The 22410-nt window shown below is 41.4% G+C and overlaps 1 protein-coding gene and 1 non-coding gene across 4 annotated transcripts in view; both read left to right on the forward strand.

The window, feature by feature from the left end:
• Window positions 1-9924, forward strand: part of MATN2 (matrilin 2) — a 153291-nt gene extending 143367 nt beyond the window's left edge. For 2 of the 3 annotated variants that reach the window (XM_061171607.1, XM_061171605.1), the window contains exons 14-19: window positions 2253-2666; window positions 5389-5541; window positions 6595-6666; window positions 6956-7090; window positions 7477-7575; window positions 9357-9924. In XM_061171607.1, the coding sequence (XP_061027590.1) occupies window positions 2253-2666; window positions 5389-5541; window positions 6595-6666; window positions 6956-7090; window positions 7477-7575; window positions 9357-9412 (929 nt within the window). In that variant the 3' untranslated portion in view covers window positions 9413-9924. The remainder of the gene's footprint in view (window positions 1-2252; window positions 2667-5388; window positions 5542-6594; window positions 6667-6955; window positions 7091-7476; window positions 7576-9356) is intronic. The other variant, XM_061171606.1, reaches the window with a different exon arrangement.
• A 246-nt stretch (window positions 9925-10170) lies between these two features.
• On the forward strand, window positions 10171-10308 carry LOC133077501 (small nucleolar RNA SNORA70). The gene has a single exon (XR_009697769.1). It is a non-coding gene; the product is annotated as a small nucleolar RNA SNORA70 (small nucleolar RNA).
• The last annotated feature ends 12102 nt before the right edge of the window (window positions 10309-22410 follow it).

Raw genomic sequence — 22410 nt, forward strand, 5'->3', positions numbered from 1 at the left:
CATGAGCTTCGACAGACCTGGATTTGAACCCCCTATTCATACATTTGTGTGACCTTGGAGAAATTATTTAACTTGAGTCTCAGTTTCTTCATATAATATGAAGATAATACCTCACAGAATCGTCATGAGGAATACATGATATCATGTTTTTAAAGGTGTTTAGCCCAGTGCTGGCACATTCCAATTGCTCGACAAATGATAGCTACAAATGAAATCATCAACAGCAGAGCTGTCTACAGATGGGGCTTCAGTGGTGAAGTGATGAGTTCCTCATCAGGAGAGGTGTTCAGGTCCAGGCTGAATGAATGGCTACTGGGTAGGGATGCAGTAAAGATGTGAGCAACAGGGGTGGCTGGACCAGTGGCTTTTAAAGGTCTTGTCCAACCCTGAAATTCTGGAACTCTGTGAAAATTAAGTTCAGAAAGCAAAACACTGCTCCATTCCAGTCTCATTGACTTAACTACCAAAAGAAAACATCCAAGGAAAGCTGAGTGACCTTCCTGCAAACAAGTAGCCAGCAAGAGGGACTGTCATTCTCCCTGGATCTGAAAGTGAGAGTCTGGCACCTCTCACCCTGATGCTCTTCCACTCGACCTAGGATTCTTGTTTCCTGGCGAAGCCTTCTACACCCCTCTATGCATGGAGGCTGCAGGTGTTGGTTTCATTCTGTAAGAAAAGAGTATATGGGGAAGAAGAGAAAACAGATTCACTGCTGGAAAATTATTTCACTATTTCTGAAATCTGCTGAAGAGTCACGTGCACACTCCTTGAGATTCAGGCTGTGAATGTAAATGAAGCTCTGAATTGGCCTTTTCCTCTTTCATTAATAACAGATCAATAGGTTGGGTAAAGAGGACAAGCACTTAATGAAGAAAAAGAGGAACCCAACTGTTCCAACACACACACACACAGACACACACACACACAATTACATTAGCATGTTAGTTAAGCCCAGGAATAGAAATATTTTTGCATGTGTGTCTTTACTTCCTAATATTGCTGTGCTTCATTTTTCAAATATTAGACAGCTGCTTGATATGTAAAAGAGAATGTATATTGCATACTGTAGACTGTTTGAAATGAGATCATTCATTTGGGATCTGTAGATTTTTCTTATGCAGCCCTAAATAACAAAAAAATCTCTCCACACCCAGTTTGCATACATATTTGCATAAAGCTTTTACTGTCACCAATCTGAGTTGCTTGGAAAACTTCCATATAGATAAAGAATTCACAGTGATAATTCATTTTAAAACTTTAAAAGGTCAATGGGGGGAATTCCCTGGCAGTCCAGTGGTTGGGACTCCGTGCTTTCACTGCCAAGGGCCCAGGTTCGCCGAGGGCCCAGATTCGGTCCCTGGTTGGGGTGCTAGGATCCCACAGGCTGTGTGGCTCAGCCAAAAAAAAAGTCAATAGGATACTAACGGGTGTGCTACCCAATGGACATCACCTCCTTCGTTTAGTATTTATTTAACAACTATTGTGTGCCAGGTATTGGAGGTACAGAAATAATTAATGAGAAATGGCTCCTGCTGAGGAGGAACTGGCAGACTGGAGGAGGAAACTGACACATAATTAACTAGCCGTTGTACCGTGTGGAACACTGCACAGAGTACATTGGACTGTAAGCAACGTGGTGTCAGGGAGTTTGCTTTGGTCACTGTTGCGATCCTGCTGCACTGGCTGCCTTACACAAAGCAGGTGCTCAATAAACAATTTTTTGTCAACTAAATTAGTAGTGTTAGGGCTACACAAAGAGTAACTAAGACAAGCTGAGTTACTAGGAAATCTCCCTGGAAGAGGTGATGGCCGAGCTGAACTGGAAGACTTTCCAAGTCCGTTGTCTGTCAGATGCCAGCACCGGGGTGATATCACCCGCCTGGAGTAAAGTTATTGGAATCTTTTGGGTGCTGTCAGACCCTTCAGAGTACTGTACACACAGCCCCTCCCAGACCTGGCTGCCGGTGACCCAGGGTACAGTGTGGACCTGGTTTCCAATTTGTACATCTGCTGTGTGTTTTTGCTTGTGGAAAATACTACTTTTTAACAATTTGACAAGCTGCATATAAAGGCAATTCTGAGCATTATTGTTGCTCGTTACTCTCCCTACACTGTCTGTCCTGTGTATTATGTAAAGAATAAAGGTGGCTCTCCCAAGTGGTTATGCCTCCAGTGGAAGCAGTTTTCTTCTCCTCTTGTGCATAAGTGATTTTTATCATTTAACTAGCTCAACTTTCCTTTCATTCCTGTAGGATGCACTGAAGGCCCAGTTGACCTGGTCTTTGTGATCGATGGATCCAAAAGCCTTGGAGAAGAGAACTTTGAGATTGTGAAGCAGTTTGTCACTGGAATTATAAATTCCTTGGCAATTTCCCCAAAAGCCGCTCGAGTGGGGCTGCTCCAGTATTCCACGCAGGTCCGCACAGAGTTTACCCTGAGAAACTTCAGCTCGGCCAAAGACATGAAAAAAGCTGTGGCCCACATGAAATACATGGGCAAGGGCTCTATGACCGGACTGGCTCTGAAACACATGTTTGAGAGAAGTTTTACCCAAGTAGAAGGGGCCAGGCCTCTCTCCGCACGGGTGCCCAGAGTGGCCATCGTGTTAACAGATGGACGGGCTCAGGATGATGTCTCCGAGTGGGCCAGTAAAGCCCAGGCCAATGGTAATATGGGATGGAGGTGTGGTTTACACCACTCAAGGTTCGGGTTTCTTAAACTCACTTGGCGTTCACATGGGGCCACAGGAGTGAGATTCTTTGAGCAGACAGAAGGGCTTCCTGTCACCACTGTTACACACCTTTACTAAACTGCCACCTAGTGGCCTTAAAGGCACCCCACAGGAGTTAAAGGACTCGGGAAGGATACGAAAATCTTGCGGACTGGAAGGTTGGTCTACACACAGACTATACCTGAGTAATCATCTACTGTGATTTACTAGCCAGGGTGTGACCGCCAGAGCAGAGAATCAATCCTGCACGTGCTATTTAACCAGAGAAATACACAACAGTTCCCAGACACTGGTCTGGTTGCTTTAGAATCACCTGAAGAGCTTGATAAAAATAGACTCCTGGTAGGAGGAACGCTTACCAATACTTTTTTTTCTTTTTTAAGCAATGCTTCCAGTGAACACTCTGGGAGTGCAGTAGCCTTAGGACAGCAAATACTCTTGTGTTTGCAGGAGGCAAAAGTTAACTTTTGAGAAAATCAAAATGTCAGACAAGATATTGACTCTAAACTCTTGTTGCTCAGTAGAGCTCAGCCTCTTCTCTGAGGTTTGTCTGACTCCATGTATAATGCAGGGGGGACTTGAGGTGACTTCATTTGTGTATAGATGTCAAGTGTGGTGGGGGAATATGGCTCTTGACAAAAGGAAACCCAAAAGCTATGACGGCTGGTGGAGAGAGCTTGAGGGAAAGTGTCTGGATTCCTTGGGGAGATGAGAAACCTTGAGGCTGTGAAGCAGTTTGCTTGAAAACTGCTTTCTTTAAGAACTTGTCGAGGGCACATTGCTTCAGCAGGTCCTATAAGGGGGAAAGGATATGTACCAACCAGGGCTTCATCCAAGACTTTATGGACTCAGTGCCTCCATCAGGCATGGAACACAGTACATGTGTGACCAGTCCTTGCTGAGTGAATGAACAAAGGATGAAAGTGCTGGCAGTAGCATTGGTGAACTCCGTTCCTGCTCACAGAAAGGCTGGTTCACGTCAACATTCAGTCACTCTCTTCACGGAGGAGGCCGTTTTATTGATATTGCTTACGTCACTCTTTTCTTCTGAACCCAATAGAGTAGGAGCCACAAAAAGTGTCCTGCCTGAATCATCTGGGTGGATTGTAAAACTGGCTGCTCACAGCCAGTTCCCCTGCTTCTAGACTAGCTTACCTGAGCCTATGTCAAACCCACAGGCCCCTCTAACCTGCATTGTTAAAATGTATAGGGGAAAGCACCCTGTCTCCAAAGACAGTTGTTAACCCTTTTATTTGTCTCATTGAAGCCAATCATCTACCGTACTCTCTTACCCACTCAAATTTCCACGAATCCGCCAAAGAAAGACAGGTGGTGGAAGAAACAGATGTTTACTTGGTTCTTGAATCAACAAGATTTATCTGAAGTGACATCCTCTAATGAATTTAATTACTCCTATGTATAGCTACACAATCTTAAAATAGTAGTTATCCTTTTTAGGAAGTTGTGCATAAAGTCACTGGGCTCTCAGACAAATATGCTGAACTTGGCTGTTGACCTGACATAGACTTTAGAACGAGGCCAACTCTTGCCCTTTGGCTTAAAGAGCCATTTTTATGTCTATTTTTAAAAAAAATCTAGTCTAATGAATTAGCCAGAATAAGATACCTGCTGAAAAATGTTGAAAATCAAGCAGAACTTAAGTTATTATGTTTTACTTTCAAATGAAGAGGATATTGGGGAAGGGAGTCAAATGATTAATTTTGTTTAGAAAAGCTTTTGGAACAATCTCATATGCCTCTTGGAATCTAAGGTTGATACTTGGGTTTGTTCTTTTTTCTGACTTCCGGGATTTCCACTGGTCTACAGATTCTCCTTTTCAGCTTAGCACCTCCTCAACAAGGCTTCGTCCTCCCAAGATGGGTGGGCAGAATCCAGCTTCACTTGGCCACAGGTCACTTAAAGTTCCTGTCTGCACCTCTGAGAAGTAGAAACTAGGTTACAAGGTCATAAACTGACCCGTTTCTTAGAATTCTCCCAGAAGAGATTCTCATTTAGCAAGCAAGCCATAAGGTAGTGCTCTTTTCTACTCTACCCACAAGGCTAATTCAGGGAAAAGTTGAAGATTTGTTAGTGACCTTGTCCAGAGCTGAGCAACAGGTTGGTGGTCTAGCTCCCCAACCTCTCCTTCATGCCTCACCTTCCTCTCTCTTGGATCCCTGTCTTTTGCTCACAAGGCCAAAATAAAAATGATGCAAAAGTAAAGGGAGGTTGACATGGACCCCTCAAATCACACCACTTATTAATATCTAGCTGGCTTTGGGTGCAGTACACACAACTTCCAGATCCTGGGAATACAACTCTAACTACTGTGTTTTTTTTTAAGTAAAGTTGGTTTACAATGTTGTTAGTTTCAGGTGTACAGCAAAGTGATTCAGATTATATATATATCACATATATATTATATATAATCACAGATTATTTTTTCAGATTCTTTTCCATTATAGGTTATCATAAGGTATTGAATATAGTTCCCTGTGCTATACAGTAGGACCCTGTTGTCTATTTTATATATAGTAGTGTGTATCTGTTAATCCCAAGCTCCTATTTTATCCCTTCCCCCCCTTTCCTCTTTGGTAACCATAAGTTTGTTTTCCATGTCTGTGTAACTACCCTGTTCTTAATTTGCTGTTCCTTAGGTGTAACCATGTATGCTGTTGGGGTAGGGAAAGCCATTGAGGAAGAACTACAAGAGATTGCCTCTGAGCCCACAGAAGAGCATCTCTTCTATGCCGAAGACTTCAGCACGATGGGCGAGATAAGTGATAAACTACGGAAAGGCATATGTGAAGGTACTATAGCTTACGTCTAGGAGAGACCTTAGCAAACACAGCAGCACGTGAATGAGAAATTCTCAATCCATTCCTTCAAAGTGCTCAAAAAAGTGCCTCCCTTGTAGGCAGGGCCAGTGACGCCCAGAAACACTAAGCACAAAAAGTGGAATAGAGGAGAGGGAAGACAAAATAATAGCTAACGTTGCTTGAGCACTTGCTCTGTACTGAGCAGTGTGATAAGTGTTCTGACACATGGCAAAATTCTTAATCCTCACAAAAACCCTATGGAGATGATCACGAAACTAGAAAAAACCATTATATAAATCAGGAAAGCTGATGCACAATTTTGGGATACACCTGTAACTAGAGTGGAAAAGGATGGTAGTCCTTCCAAGCTCACTGATGAAAATTTAAAGAATGCCCTCTTGCATGGACTACTTCTGTTTACAGAACATTAAACTGCCGTTTAGAATTTAGATTTTCTTACGTATAGGAGCCCCTTGTGCTTTTCTCCAGTTCACTATTGTGCCGGGTGTCCTTGCATATAGCAGTTCTGCCCATTTTTCCTTTTACTCCTGTCCCAGCTTCAGTCGCCAGTAAAATCCCAGTCAAAGTGATGTGTCTCATCCTCCAAAGGAAAGAGCAATGGGATGAAAGAGGCCAGGAAGGGAAGGCCTTTCAGATTTCTAATGCAACTTGATAATGTTTTTGCCTTTAAGCTCTTTCATTTAAGCTGAAACGCCTCAAATGGAGCTGCTGCTACTGCAACTTAATCCTTGGACAAACTTAATTTTTTTTCCCACCCTACCTTCTAGACGTAACATTTTTGGGGATATTCTTAAGATGCATTTAAGGGATCCAGGCTTCTCTTACTAGAGAGAACTGCCCTAGAAAGGTCTTAGATTATCGGGGGAACCAAGTGCTTTTGTGAATCGGTGGTGTTACCAAATCAAACCAGAACATCCTGGGTGGTGGCAGGTAGGTAAGGAGTTGGTCTGGGACCAGTTTTCTAAAGAACACATGTGCCCATGTGGACAACTGTCACTCTTTTGGTCATCTTTTACCTCTCAGCTCTGGAAGACTCTGATGGAAGACGGGATTCCCCAGCAGGGGAACTGCCAAAGAGGGCCCGCAAGCCAACAGGTACATTTTTTAAAAGCAGTATTTTTAGAATCTTTGGTTGATGCTTTGCACCATGGTTTCCCCACAGACAAAAGTTGTTCCATCACACAGGAAACATTTACTCTACACTTTTTTAGCCATAGTTGGTAATAGCCTCTCTGCTGACAGTCTTTCTGCCATAGTATGTCCCAAAATAAAGCTATGTACCCCATTCTAGAAGTACCAAGTACCTTACTCTAACAGTTGATGGCTGTATTATAACCACAACCATGTTAAACAGGTTTGACTTCAGTATACTTTCTCTTTACAGAATCTGAGCCAGTCACCATAAATATCCGAGACATACTTTCCTGTTCTAATTTTGCAGTGCAACACAGATATCTGTTTGAAGAAAACAATCTTGCACGGTCTACACAAAAACTTTTCCATTCGACAAAATCCTCAGGTAATTCCAAGTAAAATATTACTATAGGGTAATTTGCTATCAGCCTCTCAATTTGCCAACAAACTCAGCTTAAGGGAGGACAGGAAAGGAGGAAGGAGGAAGTAGGAAGTAGGAGAGGGGGAAAGAGAAGAACTTAAGAAAAATGAGAACTAAAAAAATAAACTAAAAGAAAGTGGAGTAGTCTTCCCGCAGTCCACAATAAAGGCCACTTCCAGCATTGGAAGCACATACAGCACTTTCCTGGTATTTACTCGATCTGGCTGCATGGAAAAAGTTGAACATTTCTTTCATTATGGTTTCCTTCATATGCTGATTCAGTCCTACTATTCTGAGTCTGGGAAGTTTGGTGGGTTATAGAGGTGAACACTTTCTATCTGCTTTCTTAGGAAGTCCTTTGGAAGAAAAACACAATCAATGCAAATGTGAAAACCTTATAATGTTCCAGAACCTTGCAAATGAAGAAGTAAGAAAATTAACGCAGCGCTATATCCTTTTCTAATGTTATGCTTCTGTATGGAATGCAAAGAATATTATCACAACTTCAAAAAATTCTATACATGGGTATATATCAAATGAAGTCATTTCCATAAAGTCAAGAACAGTGAACTCCAAGAAAGGCTTTTTCTTAAGCAGACTGATAGGTGCTTGAGAGCCAAGGGCAAGCCAAGCTTCCGGCACAGGTCAGGCACTTAGCTGCTATCTGCGGTTGGTTCTAGGAGGTTTAGCAGTAAGGCCAGTCAGCCAGTCAGTATGCAAAGTAAAGAAAAAACAGACTTATTTAACTCCTTCTCTGCTGGGAGGAAATGAAAGCTATATACCAGATCTGAAGTGCATTAAAGATACAGTGCGTACAGACAAAGAATTAATGTAGAATGAAGAGGTTTCAAAGTCTTTTACCTAAACTCCAAACCCTTCCTTTGGTCCCAAGCCACACTGCGGCCACATCTGGTCAGTGTGTAGGTTCTAGAGGACTGGGGTGGGGTTTTTTTTGTTTGGCAGCAGAGATCTTTTATATCAGCACTCTAAGATGAAACATTCTACCAAGGGAACAGCAGGATCCAATGATTCATTAATACAATTATTACAAATAAAAGGGATGCTTTGGGATAATGGAGAAATGAGGATTCAGTGCTTTTATACACTGAACACCCTGCCAAATGCTCTGAACTTAAAATTATAGCAAGCTTATTAAAGCTGCCTGATATCTAGCTCAACATGCATCAACTAGTCTAAAGGGAAATGGTTTAATTCTTTATTATTTCTGTGCAAATGGGTTTATAAAATAAAGAACAGCATATAGCCATTCCCTCTCTGAAAACCAGAAATATGCTCCATAAAGTAAAGTAAAATAATCTGACAGTGTTTAATATAGGTGATGAATCCAGGCTCTCATTCTGCCATTGAGGGAGCAGGTGGTGGAGGGTATTAAGAAGCTTCAGGAAGGAAGACAAATGTTTATTCTAATGCTCCTCTGCTCTGCCTTTTCCCAGCCCACCTCTGAGGGTTTACTTCACAAGAGAATAAGGAAGTTATATATAAAAGAAAATAGGTTGGGACTTCCCTGGCAGTCCAGTGGTTAAGACTTCGCCTTCCAATGCAGGGGTGCAGGTTCAATCCCTGATCAGGGAGGTAGGATCCCACATGCCTCACAGCCAAAAAACCAAAACATAAAACAGAAGCAATATTGTAACAAATTCAATAAAGACTTTAAAAATGGTCCACATCCAAAAAAAGAAAAAAAAAATCTTAAAAAAAAAATTAAAAAAAAATTAAAAGAGCATAGGTCAGAAGTCTTCAAGGCTGCTACACTTTGGTCCTATCATCATTGGTGAAAACTCCCCATCTTTCTTCATCTCTTCTGATGTCATCTTACTTTCCAAGCCCTAATCCTTTTTTCTTCTCTTCACCTCATTCCCGACATTATCAGTTTGGCTTCGAGAGGTGTGCTATGGCAAATTAATTTATAAGCAACAGGGGTGTGAGTAGAATTAAAATTTTTAAAAAGAAAAATTTGAACTGAACTATCTGGCTTTAAAAAAAAAAAAGTATTTAACCCCATACAGATTTATAGTCTTGATAGCATGTGCTAATGAGTTACTATAAACTTGTAAGTCAGAATTTTAAAATACTTAACAGAAATGGGAAAAAAAAACCCCAAAAGCCTTGGATTTTTCAGGACACAAATTCTTATGTAGATAAATCAAGTTGATTTGAATGTAAATAAATACAGGCCATTCAGATTCCTCTTCCTTAATTTGAGATTTACTAGAAGAAATGACACAGAGAATGGAAGCCCTAGAAAATCGCCTGAGATACAGATGAAGATTCAAAATGATACATGTATTTGTATGTCATTGTATCAAGGATTACAGTGAAACGGTTCAGAGCCCCAAAAGCTCAAGCTATCATTAATTCTGTAAGGTTGTAAACTAAAACATAACTAGTACTGAGAAAGCTGGTTTGCTATAGAACAAAGGCAAAAAGTACACACTAACTTGTATAAATTCATTGAGAAAAAAAAAATCTTTCAGAATCCTAAAATGAGTTTATCAAGTGAGAACAAATAAGCTATGCAAGATATTCTGTAATATACTGTGGACACATCTGCTTTTGCCTTGTTCTGCCTTAGTGTTGCAATCTCATTTGACTACAAAATAAAGTTTGCACAGTCTTACTTCCGTAGAACACTGGCCATGGGAAAGCTATTTTTTTTTTGTATTGGACTTTACCTTGATATATGTATATGGATGTATACATAAAGTCATAGAACATATGTACTGTGTAACAAGTTTGATTTTTTAATACAATATTAAAATTCACTTCAGAGAATGGTATTCTGTGTAAAATTCTAAGTTTAACTTTAAATGAAAGGTATGTATACATGAGAAATGGCTAAAATACATATGAAAAAAATGTTGAATCTCACCGATAATCAGGAAAATGCAGGTTAAAACAATCAGCTTGGCAAAGTTAGCATGTCTGACTATAGCATTGGTAAAGATGTGAAAATATGGGGCTCTTGTACACTGCTAGTGAGAACACAAATGGGCAGCCTCTGGAGTATAATCTATCAACACCTAGTAAAACTGAAAATGCAGCCCTACCCTGTACTCTAGCTACTGCAGTTACAGGTATTTAACTAGATGATTTTAGCTTCCTCAGTAGTGTATGCAGCCTGTTGCCTATACGGGTTTCCCTAAGGGACCTTGGAGACAGCCATTTCCAGAGTACACTAATGACTGGCATGCTGTCCCCAATCTAGGCTCCAGACAGGTATGCGCGGTACCTTTGGAAAGCGCCAGGGCACAGTGGCCAGGGTCCACATTGGCCAAATCATAATGTCCATCCGCACCAAGCTGCAGAACAAGGAGCATGTGATTGAGGCCCTCCGCAGGGCCAAGTTCAAGTTCCCTGGCCGCCAGAAGATCCACATCTCCAAGAAGTGGGGATTTACCAAGTTTAATGCGGATGAATTCGAAAACATGGTGGCAGAAAAGTGGCTTATCCCAGGTGCCTGTGGGGTCAAATACATCCCTAATTGTGGCTCTCTGGACAAATGGCGGGCCCTACACTCATGAGAGCCTTGGTGCTGTCCCCTCCTTACTCATGCCCACCAATAAATCCTACTTTCTTGTCCAAAAAGAAAAAAAAAAGAAATGTTACTCGAGTTGATAAAAGTTAACAAATTACAAATAACCTAATCATCCTCAGAGGAAGAAGTGATAAATTGTGGCATACCTCAGAAATACTATGCAACATTTAAAAGAAATGTATTGGGCTTCCCGGGTGGCACAGTGGTTAAAAATCCGCCTGCCAATGCAGGGGACATGGGTTCGAGCCCTGGTCCGGGAAGATCCCACATGCTGTGGAGCAACTAAGCCCCTGCGCCACAACTACTGAGCCTGTGCCCTAGAGCCTGCGAGCCACAACTACTGAAGCCCGCATGCCTAGAGCCCGTGCTCCGCAATGAGAAGCCAAGATGAGAAGCCTGCGCACCGCAACGAAGAGTAGCCCCCGCTCACCGCAACGAAGAGTAGCCCCCGCTCACCGCAACTAAAGAAAGCCTGCACGCAGCAACAAAGACCCAACGCAGCCAAAAATAAATGAAAAAATAACAAAAAAAAACCTAAAAGAAACGTATTGTCTACATGTATACATGGTAAAACTCAAAAACAAAGATGAATTTAAAAAGTCAATGGCAAACTGTGCTTAGCATACCATTTCTGTAAATGTAAACAAACTACACTGCTAGTTGTTCAAAGATACATAAATATGTACATTTAAGTACAAAAAATGTTCCAGAAGAATATACACAACAGTGGTGTTGTCCCTGGGAAAACAAGGAAATGAGAATTGGGACAGAGTCAAAGGAGACTTCAAATCTATGAGTTCAAGGCACTCATAGGATCAAGAAAATACAAGTGGCAGCTTCTTTAAGAAATGAAGACCTCCCCCACCCCCAATGACATCCATCCTATGGAAGCTACTGTATTTTTGAGGCCAAATGATGCTTTTACAAACAAAACACCTTGAATAAGCTTATGTTTAAATACTTCAAGACAAGTGTTCCCATCAAAATTTCCTCCCAAAGGGCAGTGCAGTAAACTAGGAAGAACATCTCCTGGGCTACAATCTTATCTGGAAATCATCTAATTCTTTCCAGGTATAAGAGTTGTGATTTGAAGTATTAAACCTTCAGTTTATATTCATATTTGAGTCCTCCGAGTGATCCTGAAAACAGGTTTTCATTAGAAGTGCTGATTTGGGTTGGCGTTACCTTTTGAGATGCAATCATAGTTCAGGCATTGCTTCCAGCTGGCACAAATCTGTCTTCTGTTGAGTCCTGGCTCCCTCTAGTGGCTCTAGACTGTGCGCACACAAACACACAGCCACCACTCCCACACACTTTAGCTATTAAATACATGTTTCAACTTTCTCCAACTTGGGAAGGAAAATGCCTTTGTGGGAGACAAAACCTCCAACCAATCCATCAAATTTACGTATTAATCTAAGATATTTAACTTGAATATTGTCTAAAATTTAAAATAGTTCTCCATTTTCCTTGTTTTGCTCTCTGTACATCTCAGGGTAAAGTTTTGCTTTCCAGTTTCATTATTTGTGTGACCTTTCCAAGCCTTGATTTCCTCATCTGTCAAACAGTACTATCTCAGGGCTCTAATCAAGACGGCGGAGCATAAGGACATGGAACTCACCTCCACAAATACATCAAAAATACATCTACGTATGTTTTCTCACAGAATACCTACTGAACACTAGCAGAAGACCTTAAACACCTGAAAGGACAAGAAAGATGTCCCCGTGAACCTGTGTAGGACGCGGCAGGGGTGGGGGGTGGGGGAAGCGGGATGGGACCTGCGCCCCTGGGAAGGAGCTGTGAAAGAGCAATCAGCCGGGCAGAACGGGAGCTTCCGAGGCTCAGAGGGAAGCACAACCACGTGCCACGTCCCTGTGCTCCCCAGCCTGAGACGCACGCGCCCGTGGGTACAGGTGGGGGCTGGGGGCTGAAACTCGGGTTTAGAGGACAGACCTGGGGAGAGGATTGGGGTTGGCTGTGTGGAGACAGCCCGAAGGGGCTGGAGTGCGGTACGGCCACAAGCAGAGGTGTACACAGAAGCCCAGGCCCACCACAGAAGCAAAGCGCCACTGTTAAGCGGTGCACGAAGGGGCAGGGCCCAGTGTGGCAGCCTCTTTCCTCTGTGCACCAGCCACTGCCCCAGCGGCCTCTGGGATCAGGTGCCGGAGGCTGTGCAACTTAGGAAGCAGGGCTAAACCTCTCAGGGCTGCGTGAGACGCGGGTTTACACCTCCACCGCCAGCTTTGTAAACTCAGCACTACGGGACGTGGAGTGGAAAACGGGTGTCCCCGTGGCTGGGACAAGTCTGGCTGCCTCCATAGCTTCCACAGAGGGTCCAGGTGCGAACTACTGCAGTCCTGAGACCTGACTTCAGTGGATCTGCGCTGGTGCCCTTGTGAAAACACCACCTCAGGGACACCAGGGCCAGTTGCCAGCACTCCTATGGTTGAGGCAGGACAGATGGCAGTGCCAACAGTGTGCTCTGTGAGCCCGCACAAAAGGATGACAGGTGACACAACAGAGCGCACTCCCAGGCAGACAGCTCTGGCAGAGTAATAGTCAGTGGCTCTTCTCCCAGTGGGAGCACTTCAATCCCACCTACCTCGCACCGCAGCTCAGAAGCGCAACTCAGAAACGGATCTGGGGGCTTCTACTCCAACAACTAGGGAGCAGACACGGTCCCTGACAGGGCTATGACAACCACAGAGCAAAAAGGCCCCACTTAACATCCGGTGCAGGCGCTGGTCACCACACCACCAGTCACACCCCCTTATCAAGGGGATAAGGGCCAGGACACACTGAGGAAAGAGGTGGCAGGCATCCACACTAAACACAGCCCTCGCACCAAAAATATTAAACCCACACAGGCTACACAGGGACGCTCCTACATAGCCCTCCAAGATCACAGTAGATAACTGTTTCTCCTAAACTCAGAGTAAGAGAAATACAAGTAAAATGAAGCAGAAGAATGACCCCCAGTTAAAATATCAAGAGAACTCCCCTTGAAAGAGCAAACAATGAAACAGATCTCTTCAGTCTGATAGACACCAAGTTCAAAAAATAGATAATGAAAATACTGAAGGAATTAAGAAAGGCTATCAACAGAAATACAGATTACTGTAAAAAGGAATTAGAAACTCTAAAGAGGAGCCAAGAAAAATTAGAAAACTCATTTGCAGATATGAAAGCTAAAGGCAGTAAACAGCAGACTGAATAGTGCAGAAGAACGAATAAGTGACCTGGAAGATAGAAATCACCCAATCAGAACAGCAGTCAGAAAGCCAAATGAAAAAAAAAGAAAAGAAAGCAATATAAGAGACCTATGGGATAATATAAAGCATGCCAATCTATGCATAACAGGAATTCCAGAAGGAGAAGAAAGAGAAAAGGGGATCGAAAATGTATTTGAAGAAATTATGGCTGAAAACCTCCCAAACCTAGAAAGGAAACAGATATCCAGGTACAGAGGGTCCCAAACAAGATGAACCCAAACAGACCTACACCAAGACATATAATTCAACTGGCAAAAGTTAAAGATAAAAAGAGGATTCTAAAGGCAGCAAGAGAAAAACAAAGAGTTAATTACAAGGGAACCCTCTTGCTGATTTCTCTAGAGAAACGTTACAGACCTGAAGGGAGTGGCAAGACACATTAAGTCCTGAAAGGGAAAAATATGCAACCTAGGATACTCTACTCAGCAAGATTATCATCTAGAATAGGAGAGAGAAAGAATTTCTCCAACAAGCAAAAACTAAAAGAATACAGCAATACTAAACCTATCCTAGGGACTTCCCTGGTGGTCCAGTGGCTAAGACTACACGCTCCCAATGCAGGGGGCCGGGTTCGATCCTTTGGTCAGGGAACTAGATCCCACATGCCGCAATGAAGAGTTTGCATGCTGCAACCAAGACCTGGTGCAGCCGAATGAATGAATAAATGAATGAATGAATAAATAAATAAATATTTTTTTTAAATGCTTAAAAAAAACACTATCCTAAAAGAAATACTGAAAGGTTTTCTCTAAATAGAAAAGAAGCAAGAAGCTATAGGAAAGAGAAAATACGCCAGTACAGAGATTAAAAGAAAAAAAAATTTTTGTCAAAGCAGTGATAACCACAATGAACAGCAAAAGGATAAACATGAAAATGTAAAAGAAGACCTCAAAATCATAAAATGTGGAGGAGAGTAAGAAAATGTAGTGTTTTTTTAGAATATGTTTGAGCATATATGAATAGTCTAAAGCACGTAAAGGATGGGGTTAACATACTTGAAAAACAGGGTAACCACAAATCAAAAACATATAAGAGATTCACAAAAACCAAAAAGAAGAGAACAGGGCTTCCCTGGTGGCGCAGTGGTTAAGAATCCGCCTGCCAACGCAGAGGACACAGGTTTGAGCCCTGGTCTGGTAAGATCCCACATGCCACGGAGCAACTAAGCCCGTGCACCATAACTACTGAGCCTGTGCTCTAGAGCCCACAAGCCACAACTATTGAGCCCAAGTGCCACAACTACTGAAGCCCACGCTCCTAGAGCCCGTGCTCCGCAACAGAAGCCACCACAATGAGAAGCCCGTGCCCTGCAACAAAGAGTAGCCCCCGCTTGCTGCAACTAGAGAAAGCTAGTGCGCAGCAATGAAGACCCAACACAGCTGAAAATAAATTAAAAAAAAAAAGAGAACGAAAGCACAGTATAAAAGGAACTCATCAAACCACAAAAGGAAAAACAAAAAGAAACAAAGAAGAAATAGAGACTCAACTGGGAAACGTGGTTTAAAATGGCCATAAATACATACCTATCAATAATTACCTTAGGGCTTCCCTGGTGGCGCAGTGGTTAAGAATCTGCCTGCCAATGCAGGGGACACAGGTTCGAGCCCTGGTCCGGGAAGATCCCACATGCCACGGAGCAGCTAAGCCCATGCGCCACAACTTCTGAGCCTGCGCTCTAGAGCCCATGAGCCACAACTACTGAGCCCACGTGCTACAACTACTGAAGCCCATGTACCTAGAGCCCGTGCTCCACAACAAGTGAAGCCACCGCAATGAGAAGCCTGCGCACTGCAACGAATAGTAGCCCCCGCTTGCCACAACTAGAGAAAGCCCGCGCACAGCAACGAAGACCCAAGGCAGCCAAAAATAAATGAATAAAATTAAAAAAAAAAAAAAATAATTACCTTAAATGTCAATGGACTAAATGCTCCAATCAAAAGACACAGAGTGGCAGACTGGATAAAAAAAACAAAAGCCTACAATATGCTGCCTACAAGAGACCCACTTTAGGACACAGACTGAAAATGAGGGGATGGAAAAAGATATTTTACTGAAATGGAAATGACTAGAAAGTGGGGGGTCACAATGCTCCTATCAGACAAAATAGACTTTAAAACAAAGACCATAAAGAAAGACACCATACAATGATAAAAGGATCAACACAAGAAGAGGATATTACACTTGTCAACATATATGCACCCAACACAGGAGCACCCAAATACATAAAACAAATACTAACAGACATAAAGGGAGAAACTGAAAGGAATACAATAATAGTAGGAGACTTTTAACACCCAATCACATCAATGGACAGATCTTCTAGACAGAAAATCAATAAGTTAACAGAGATCCTAAATGATACAATAGAACATTTAGACTTAATTGATATTTTCAGGACATTATATCCAAGAAAACCAGAATACACATTCTTTTCAAGACACTTGGAACATTCTCTAGGATTGACCACATACTAGGGCACAAAATGAGCCTCAACAAATTTAAGAGTACAGAAATTATTTGAGTATCTTTTCTGACCACAAGGGCATGAAACTGGAAATCAACCACAGAAATAGAAATGAGAAAAAAATGATTACATGGAGACTAAACATGCTACTAAAAAGCCAATGGGTCAACAATGAAATCAAAGAGGAAATTAAAAAATACCTTGAGACAAATGACAATGAAAGCACAACCATACAAAATTTATGGAATGCAGCAAAAGCAGTTCTTAGAGGGAAGTTCATAGTGATACAGCCCTTCCTTAAAAAACAAGAAAAATCTCAAACAACCTAACCTACCACCTAAAAGAATTAGAAAAAAACCAAACAAAACCTAAAGATGGCAGAAGGAAGGAAATAATAAAGATCAGAGAGGTGATAAATAAAGGATGTTTTAAAAATAAAAAAAAAAAATCAATAAAAACGAGAGCTAGTTTTTTGAAAGGGTAAACAAAAGTTGACAAGCCTCTGGCCAAGCTCACCAAGAAGAAAAAAGACCCAAATAAACAAAATAAGCAACGAAAAAAGAGAAATAGCAACCGATACCGCCGAAATACAAAAAACTCTAAGGGAATACTATGAAGAATTATATGCCAACAAATATGACAACCTGGAAGAAACAAGACAAGTTTCTGAAACATACAGCCCACCATAACTGAATCAAGAAGAAATAAATTGGGACTTCCCTGGTAGCGCAGTGGTTAAGAATTCGCCTGCTAATGCAGGGGACACGGGTTCGAAGCCCTGGTCCAGGAAGATCCCACATGCCGCAGAGTAACTAAGCCCGTGCGCCACAACTAATGAGCCTGCGCTCTAGAGCCCATGAGCCACAGCTACTGAAGCCCACGCGCCTAGAGCCTATGCTCTGCAACAAGAGAAGACACTGCAATGAGAAGCCCACGCACCGCAACGAAGAATAGCCATCAGTCACTGCAACTACAGAAAGCCTGCACACGGCAATGATGACCCAATGCAACCAAAAATTAATTAATTAAAAAAAAAAGAAATTGAACAGACTGATCACTAGTAATGAAACAGAACCTGTTTAAAAAAAAAAAAAAAATTCCCTACAGACAAAAGTCCAGGACCAGATGGCTTCACAGGTGAATTCCACCAAACATACAAAGAACTTATACCAATCCTTCTTGAACTCTTCTTCCCAAAGACTGAACAGGAGGGAACACTCCCAAAGACATTCTATGAACCCACCATAACCCTGACACCAAAATCAGACAAAGACACTACCAAAAAAGAAAATTACAGGCCAGTAACTTTGATGAATACAGATGTAAGTAAAAATTCTCAACAAAACATTAGCAAACTGAATCCGACACCACATAAACAAGGACCAAGTTGGATTCATCTCAGGGTCACAAGGATGGTTCAACATACACAAAGCAATCAATGTGATACACCACATCAATGAAAGAAAAGACAAAAAACACATGATCATCTCAACGGATACAGAAAAACCATTTGATAAAATTCAACATCCATTCATGATAAAAACTCTTACCAAGAGATACAGAGGGACTATGTCTCAACATAATAAGCTATTTATGACAAACTCATAGCCAATATAATACTCAATGGTGACAAGCTAAAGCCTTCCTGCTAAAATGTGGAACACGACAAGGATGCCCACTCTCACCACTTCCATCCAACACAGTACAGGAAGTCCTAGCCACAGCAATCAAACAAAAGAAATAAAGGTATTCAAATTGGAAGGGAACAGATAAAATTGCCACTATATGCAGATGACATGATACCATATGTAGAAAACCCTAAAAACTCCACACAAAAGTACCAGAACTGATAAACGAATTCAGCAAAGTAGCAGGATACAGCAAACATACAGAAATCAGTTGCATTTCTTTACACTAACAATGAAAAATCAGAAAGGAAAGTAAAAAAAACAGTTCCTTCTAAAATCACATCCAAAAAAATAAAATACTCAGGAATAAACCTAACCAAGGAGGTGAAAAGACTTACATGCTGAGAACTATAAAACATTAATAAAAGAAACTGAAGATGATTCAAAGAAATGGAAAAATATCCCATGTTCTTGGACTGGAAGAATTAACATTGTTAAAATGGCCATACTACCCAACGCAATCTACAGATTTAATGTGATCCCTATCAAATTAGCCATGACATTTTTCACAGAACTAGAACAAGTAATCCTAAAATTTATATGGAATCACAAAAGACCCGAATTGCCAAAGCAATCCTAAGGAAAAAGAACAAAGCAGGAGGCATAACCCTCCCAGACTTCAGACAGTACTACAAAGCTACGGTAATCAAAACAGCATCGTATTGGCACAAAAAGACATATGGATCAATGGAACAGCATAGAGAGCCCAGAAATAAACCCACAAACCTATGGTCAATTAATCTTCGACAAAGGAGGCAAGAATATACAATGCGGAAAAGAGTTTCTTCAGCAAGTGGTGCTGGGAATGTTGGACAGCCACATGTAAATCAATGAAGTTAGAACACAACCTCACATCATACACTACAATAAACTCAAAATGGCTTAAAGACTTAAATATAAGACATGACACCATAAAACTTCTAGAAAAGAACTTAGGCAAAATATTCTCTGACATAAACTGTACCAATGGTCAGTCTCCCAAGGCAATAGAAGTAAAAGCAAAAATAAATAGGACCTAATCAAACTTATAAGCTTTTGCACAACAAAGGAAACCATAAACAAAACAAAAAAAAATCCATGAACTGGGGGAAAATATTTGCAAATGATATGACTGACAAGGGCTTAATTTCCAAAATATACAAACAGCTCATACAACTCAGTATCAAAAAAACCCAATCAAAAAATGGGCAGAAGACCAAAATAGACATTTCTCCAAAGACATACAGATGGCCAACAGGCACATGAAGAGATGCTCCACACTGCTGTTTTAGACATGCAAATGAAAACTACAATGAAGTACCTACCACCTCACAATGGTCAGAATGGCCACAATTAAAAAGTCTACAAATAACAAATGCTGGAGAGGGTGTGGAGAAAAGGGAACCCTCCTACACTGTTGGTGGGAATGTAAATTGGTGTAGCCACTATGGAGAACAGTATGGATGTTCCCGAAAAAACTAAAAAAGAGTTGCCATATGATCCAGCAATCCCACTCCTGGGCATATATTCAAACAAAACTATAATTCAGGGCTTCCCTGGTGGCACAGTGGTTAAGAGTCTGCCTGCCAATGCAGGGGACACGGGTTTGAGCCCTGGCCTGGGAAGATCCCACATGCCACAGAACAACTATGCCTGTGCGCCACAACTACTGAGCCTGTGCGCCTAGAGCCCGTGCTCCACAAGAGAAGCCACTGCAATGAGAAGCCCGCGCACCACAATGCAGAGTAGGCCCCACTTGCCGCAACTAGAGAAAGCCTGCGCGCAACGACCCATTGCAGCCAAAATAATAATAATAATAATAATTCAAAGAGATACATGTACTCTTATGTTCATAGCAGCACTATTTACAATAGCCAAGACATGGAAACAACCTAAGTGTCCATCAACAGATGAATGGATAAAGATGTGGTACATATATACAATGGAATACTACTCAGCCGTAAAAAAGAATGAAATGCTATTTGCAGCAACATGGATGGACCTAGAGATTATCATACTAAGTGAAGTCAGGAAGAGAAAAGACAAATACCATATGTTATCACTTAAATGTGGAACCTTAACTATGACACAAATGAACTTATCTATGAAACAGAAACAGACTCACAGAGAACAGACCTGTGGTTGCCAAGGGAGGGTGGGGTGGGGGAGGGATGGAGTGAGAGGTTGAGGTTAGCAGATGCAAACTATTATATATAGGGTGGATAAACAACAAGGACCTACTGTATAGCACAGGGAACTATATTCAATATCCTGTGATAAACTGTAATGGAAAAGAATATAAAAAAGATGTATATGTTTAACTGAATCACTTTGCTATACAGTAGAAATTAACACAATATTGTAAATCAACTATAGTTCAATAAAAAAATAAAATAGTACTACCTCATTGGATTGTCACAAGGATTAACATGTACAGTACTTACATGTTACGTTAGATATCATGTTTTTACTCTTCAGTAGCCAAGAGTATTGCACACAAGGATGATACTTTAACTGTATGTTAAATGAATGAATGGATTCTTTGCTTATCTTACCTGAGGAAAGTACTTTGGCAGACTCCCACTCCTACATTATCTTTTGAAGCAAATAGGTACATGGTAGTAAAGGTAATAAATGGTAAATGTACAAGATATTCAAGACCTACTATCAACAAGAAGAGGAAAGAGGGAAATAAACAAGATGCCACTGAAAGCAGAGGGAGTGCAAGTCTAAGGGGTAGCTGGAAGTAAGAGGTGTAAGAAATCAAAGAGAACTGTTTTCTATGAACTAGATGATCATCGTCTAGAAGGCCCAACTAACTGCATTTGCTACCAGCCTGAAGTTTTCTTTCTTCTCCATATACCTTTTGCTCCTGCTTCCATATCATATCGATTGCAATTAACATACTCCACAATATCCAAACTCTTCTTTGGGACCTTCCTATCTCTAGGCCTAAAAACAGGTAGTTCAGCATTAAGTATGGATTAAGTCCAACTGACTGGAATTTCCTGCAATCCTTGCATATTAGAGCTTCCCGGCCAAATACATTACTGTAAGTCCCCTACATATGAACCTTCAAGTTGCGAACTTTCAAACATGCGAACGTGTCCTGTATGCCAGCTGTTGTACTGTACTACTGTACTTCTCAAGGTACTGTACTGTAAGATTAAAAATGTTTTATTTTTTGTTTTATTATTTGTGTGAAAAGTATTATAAACCTATTACAGTACAGTACTATATAGCCGATTGTGTTAGTTGGGTACCTAGGCTAACTTTGTTGGACTTACAAATAAACTGGACTTAGGAACACGCTCTCGGAACGAAACTCGTTCGTATGCAGGGGACTTACTGTACTTTCATTATAATCAGAAAAATATATTTTAAAATGCTACCTTAGACCTTATTTTCTCCAATTCTGGCAGCACGTTAATGGCACTTCATCACAGTTGCTCTAGGCCAGAATGAATGAGGTATGTTTCCCATCTACTAGTTCTAAACTCCTTTCCTCTGAACTTTAAACTTTCTGCTGGAACGATGAGTGCACAAAAGCCACATATAAAGAAAAGGTAAAAGCCAAATGATCTTACAGCATATTAACACTACCTAGAAGGCCCTAGAAATCATAAATTATTTTTCTAAAAACCATAATTCCAAAATGCCTACAGCCAGTCATGCAACAGAACCTTTACAAAGAACTGGTACACTGGTAGTCACAATATTGTATTCTTCGGGTACCACCCAAACCTTAAGAAATTAATTGGAACTAGTCAACCTTGAGGGGGAAAATAATCCAAAAATAACCCGAAGGGACTTCCCTGGTGGCGCAGTGGTTAAGAATCCGCCTGCCAACACAGGGGTCACAGGTTTGAGCCCTGGTCTGGGAAGATCCCACATGCCACGGAGTAACTAAGCGCGTGCACCACAAGTACTGAGCCTGCGTTCTAGAGCCTGTGAGCCACAACTACTGAGCCCGTGTGTCACAACTACTGAAGCCCGCGCCTAGAGCCCATGTTCTGCAAGGAGAAGCAACCACAATGAGAAGCCCCCACAATGAGAAGCCCGCACACCACAACGAAGAGCAGCCCCCGCTCGCCGCACTAGAGAAAGCCCGTGCGCAGCAATGAAGACCCAACACAGCCAAAAAAAAAAAAAAAAAACCACCAAATAGCAAGAAAGGTCAATTTTAAAGAAGAAATTGACCAAGTAAGTAATAATCACACAAACTTCCTTAACCAAAAGACAAACATTTGAATGACCATGGAAACAGACTAACAGCATTAGAAATCAGCAGTAGTCTGACCAAGGAATTCTTATCAGAGATA

The sequence above is a fragment of the Eubalaena glacialis genome, chromosome 17 (assembly GCF_028564815.1).
Source record: "Eubalaena glacialis isolate mEubGla1 chromosome 17, mEubGla1.1.hap2.+ XY, whole genome shotgun sequence".
NCBI lineage: Eukaryota > Metazoa > Chordata > Mammalia > Artiodactyla > Balaenidae > Eubalaena > Eubalaena glacialis.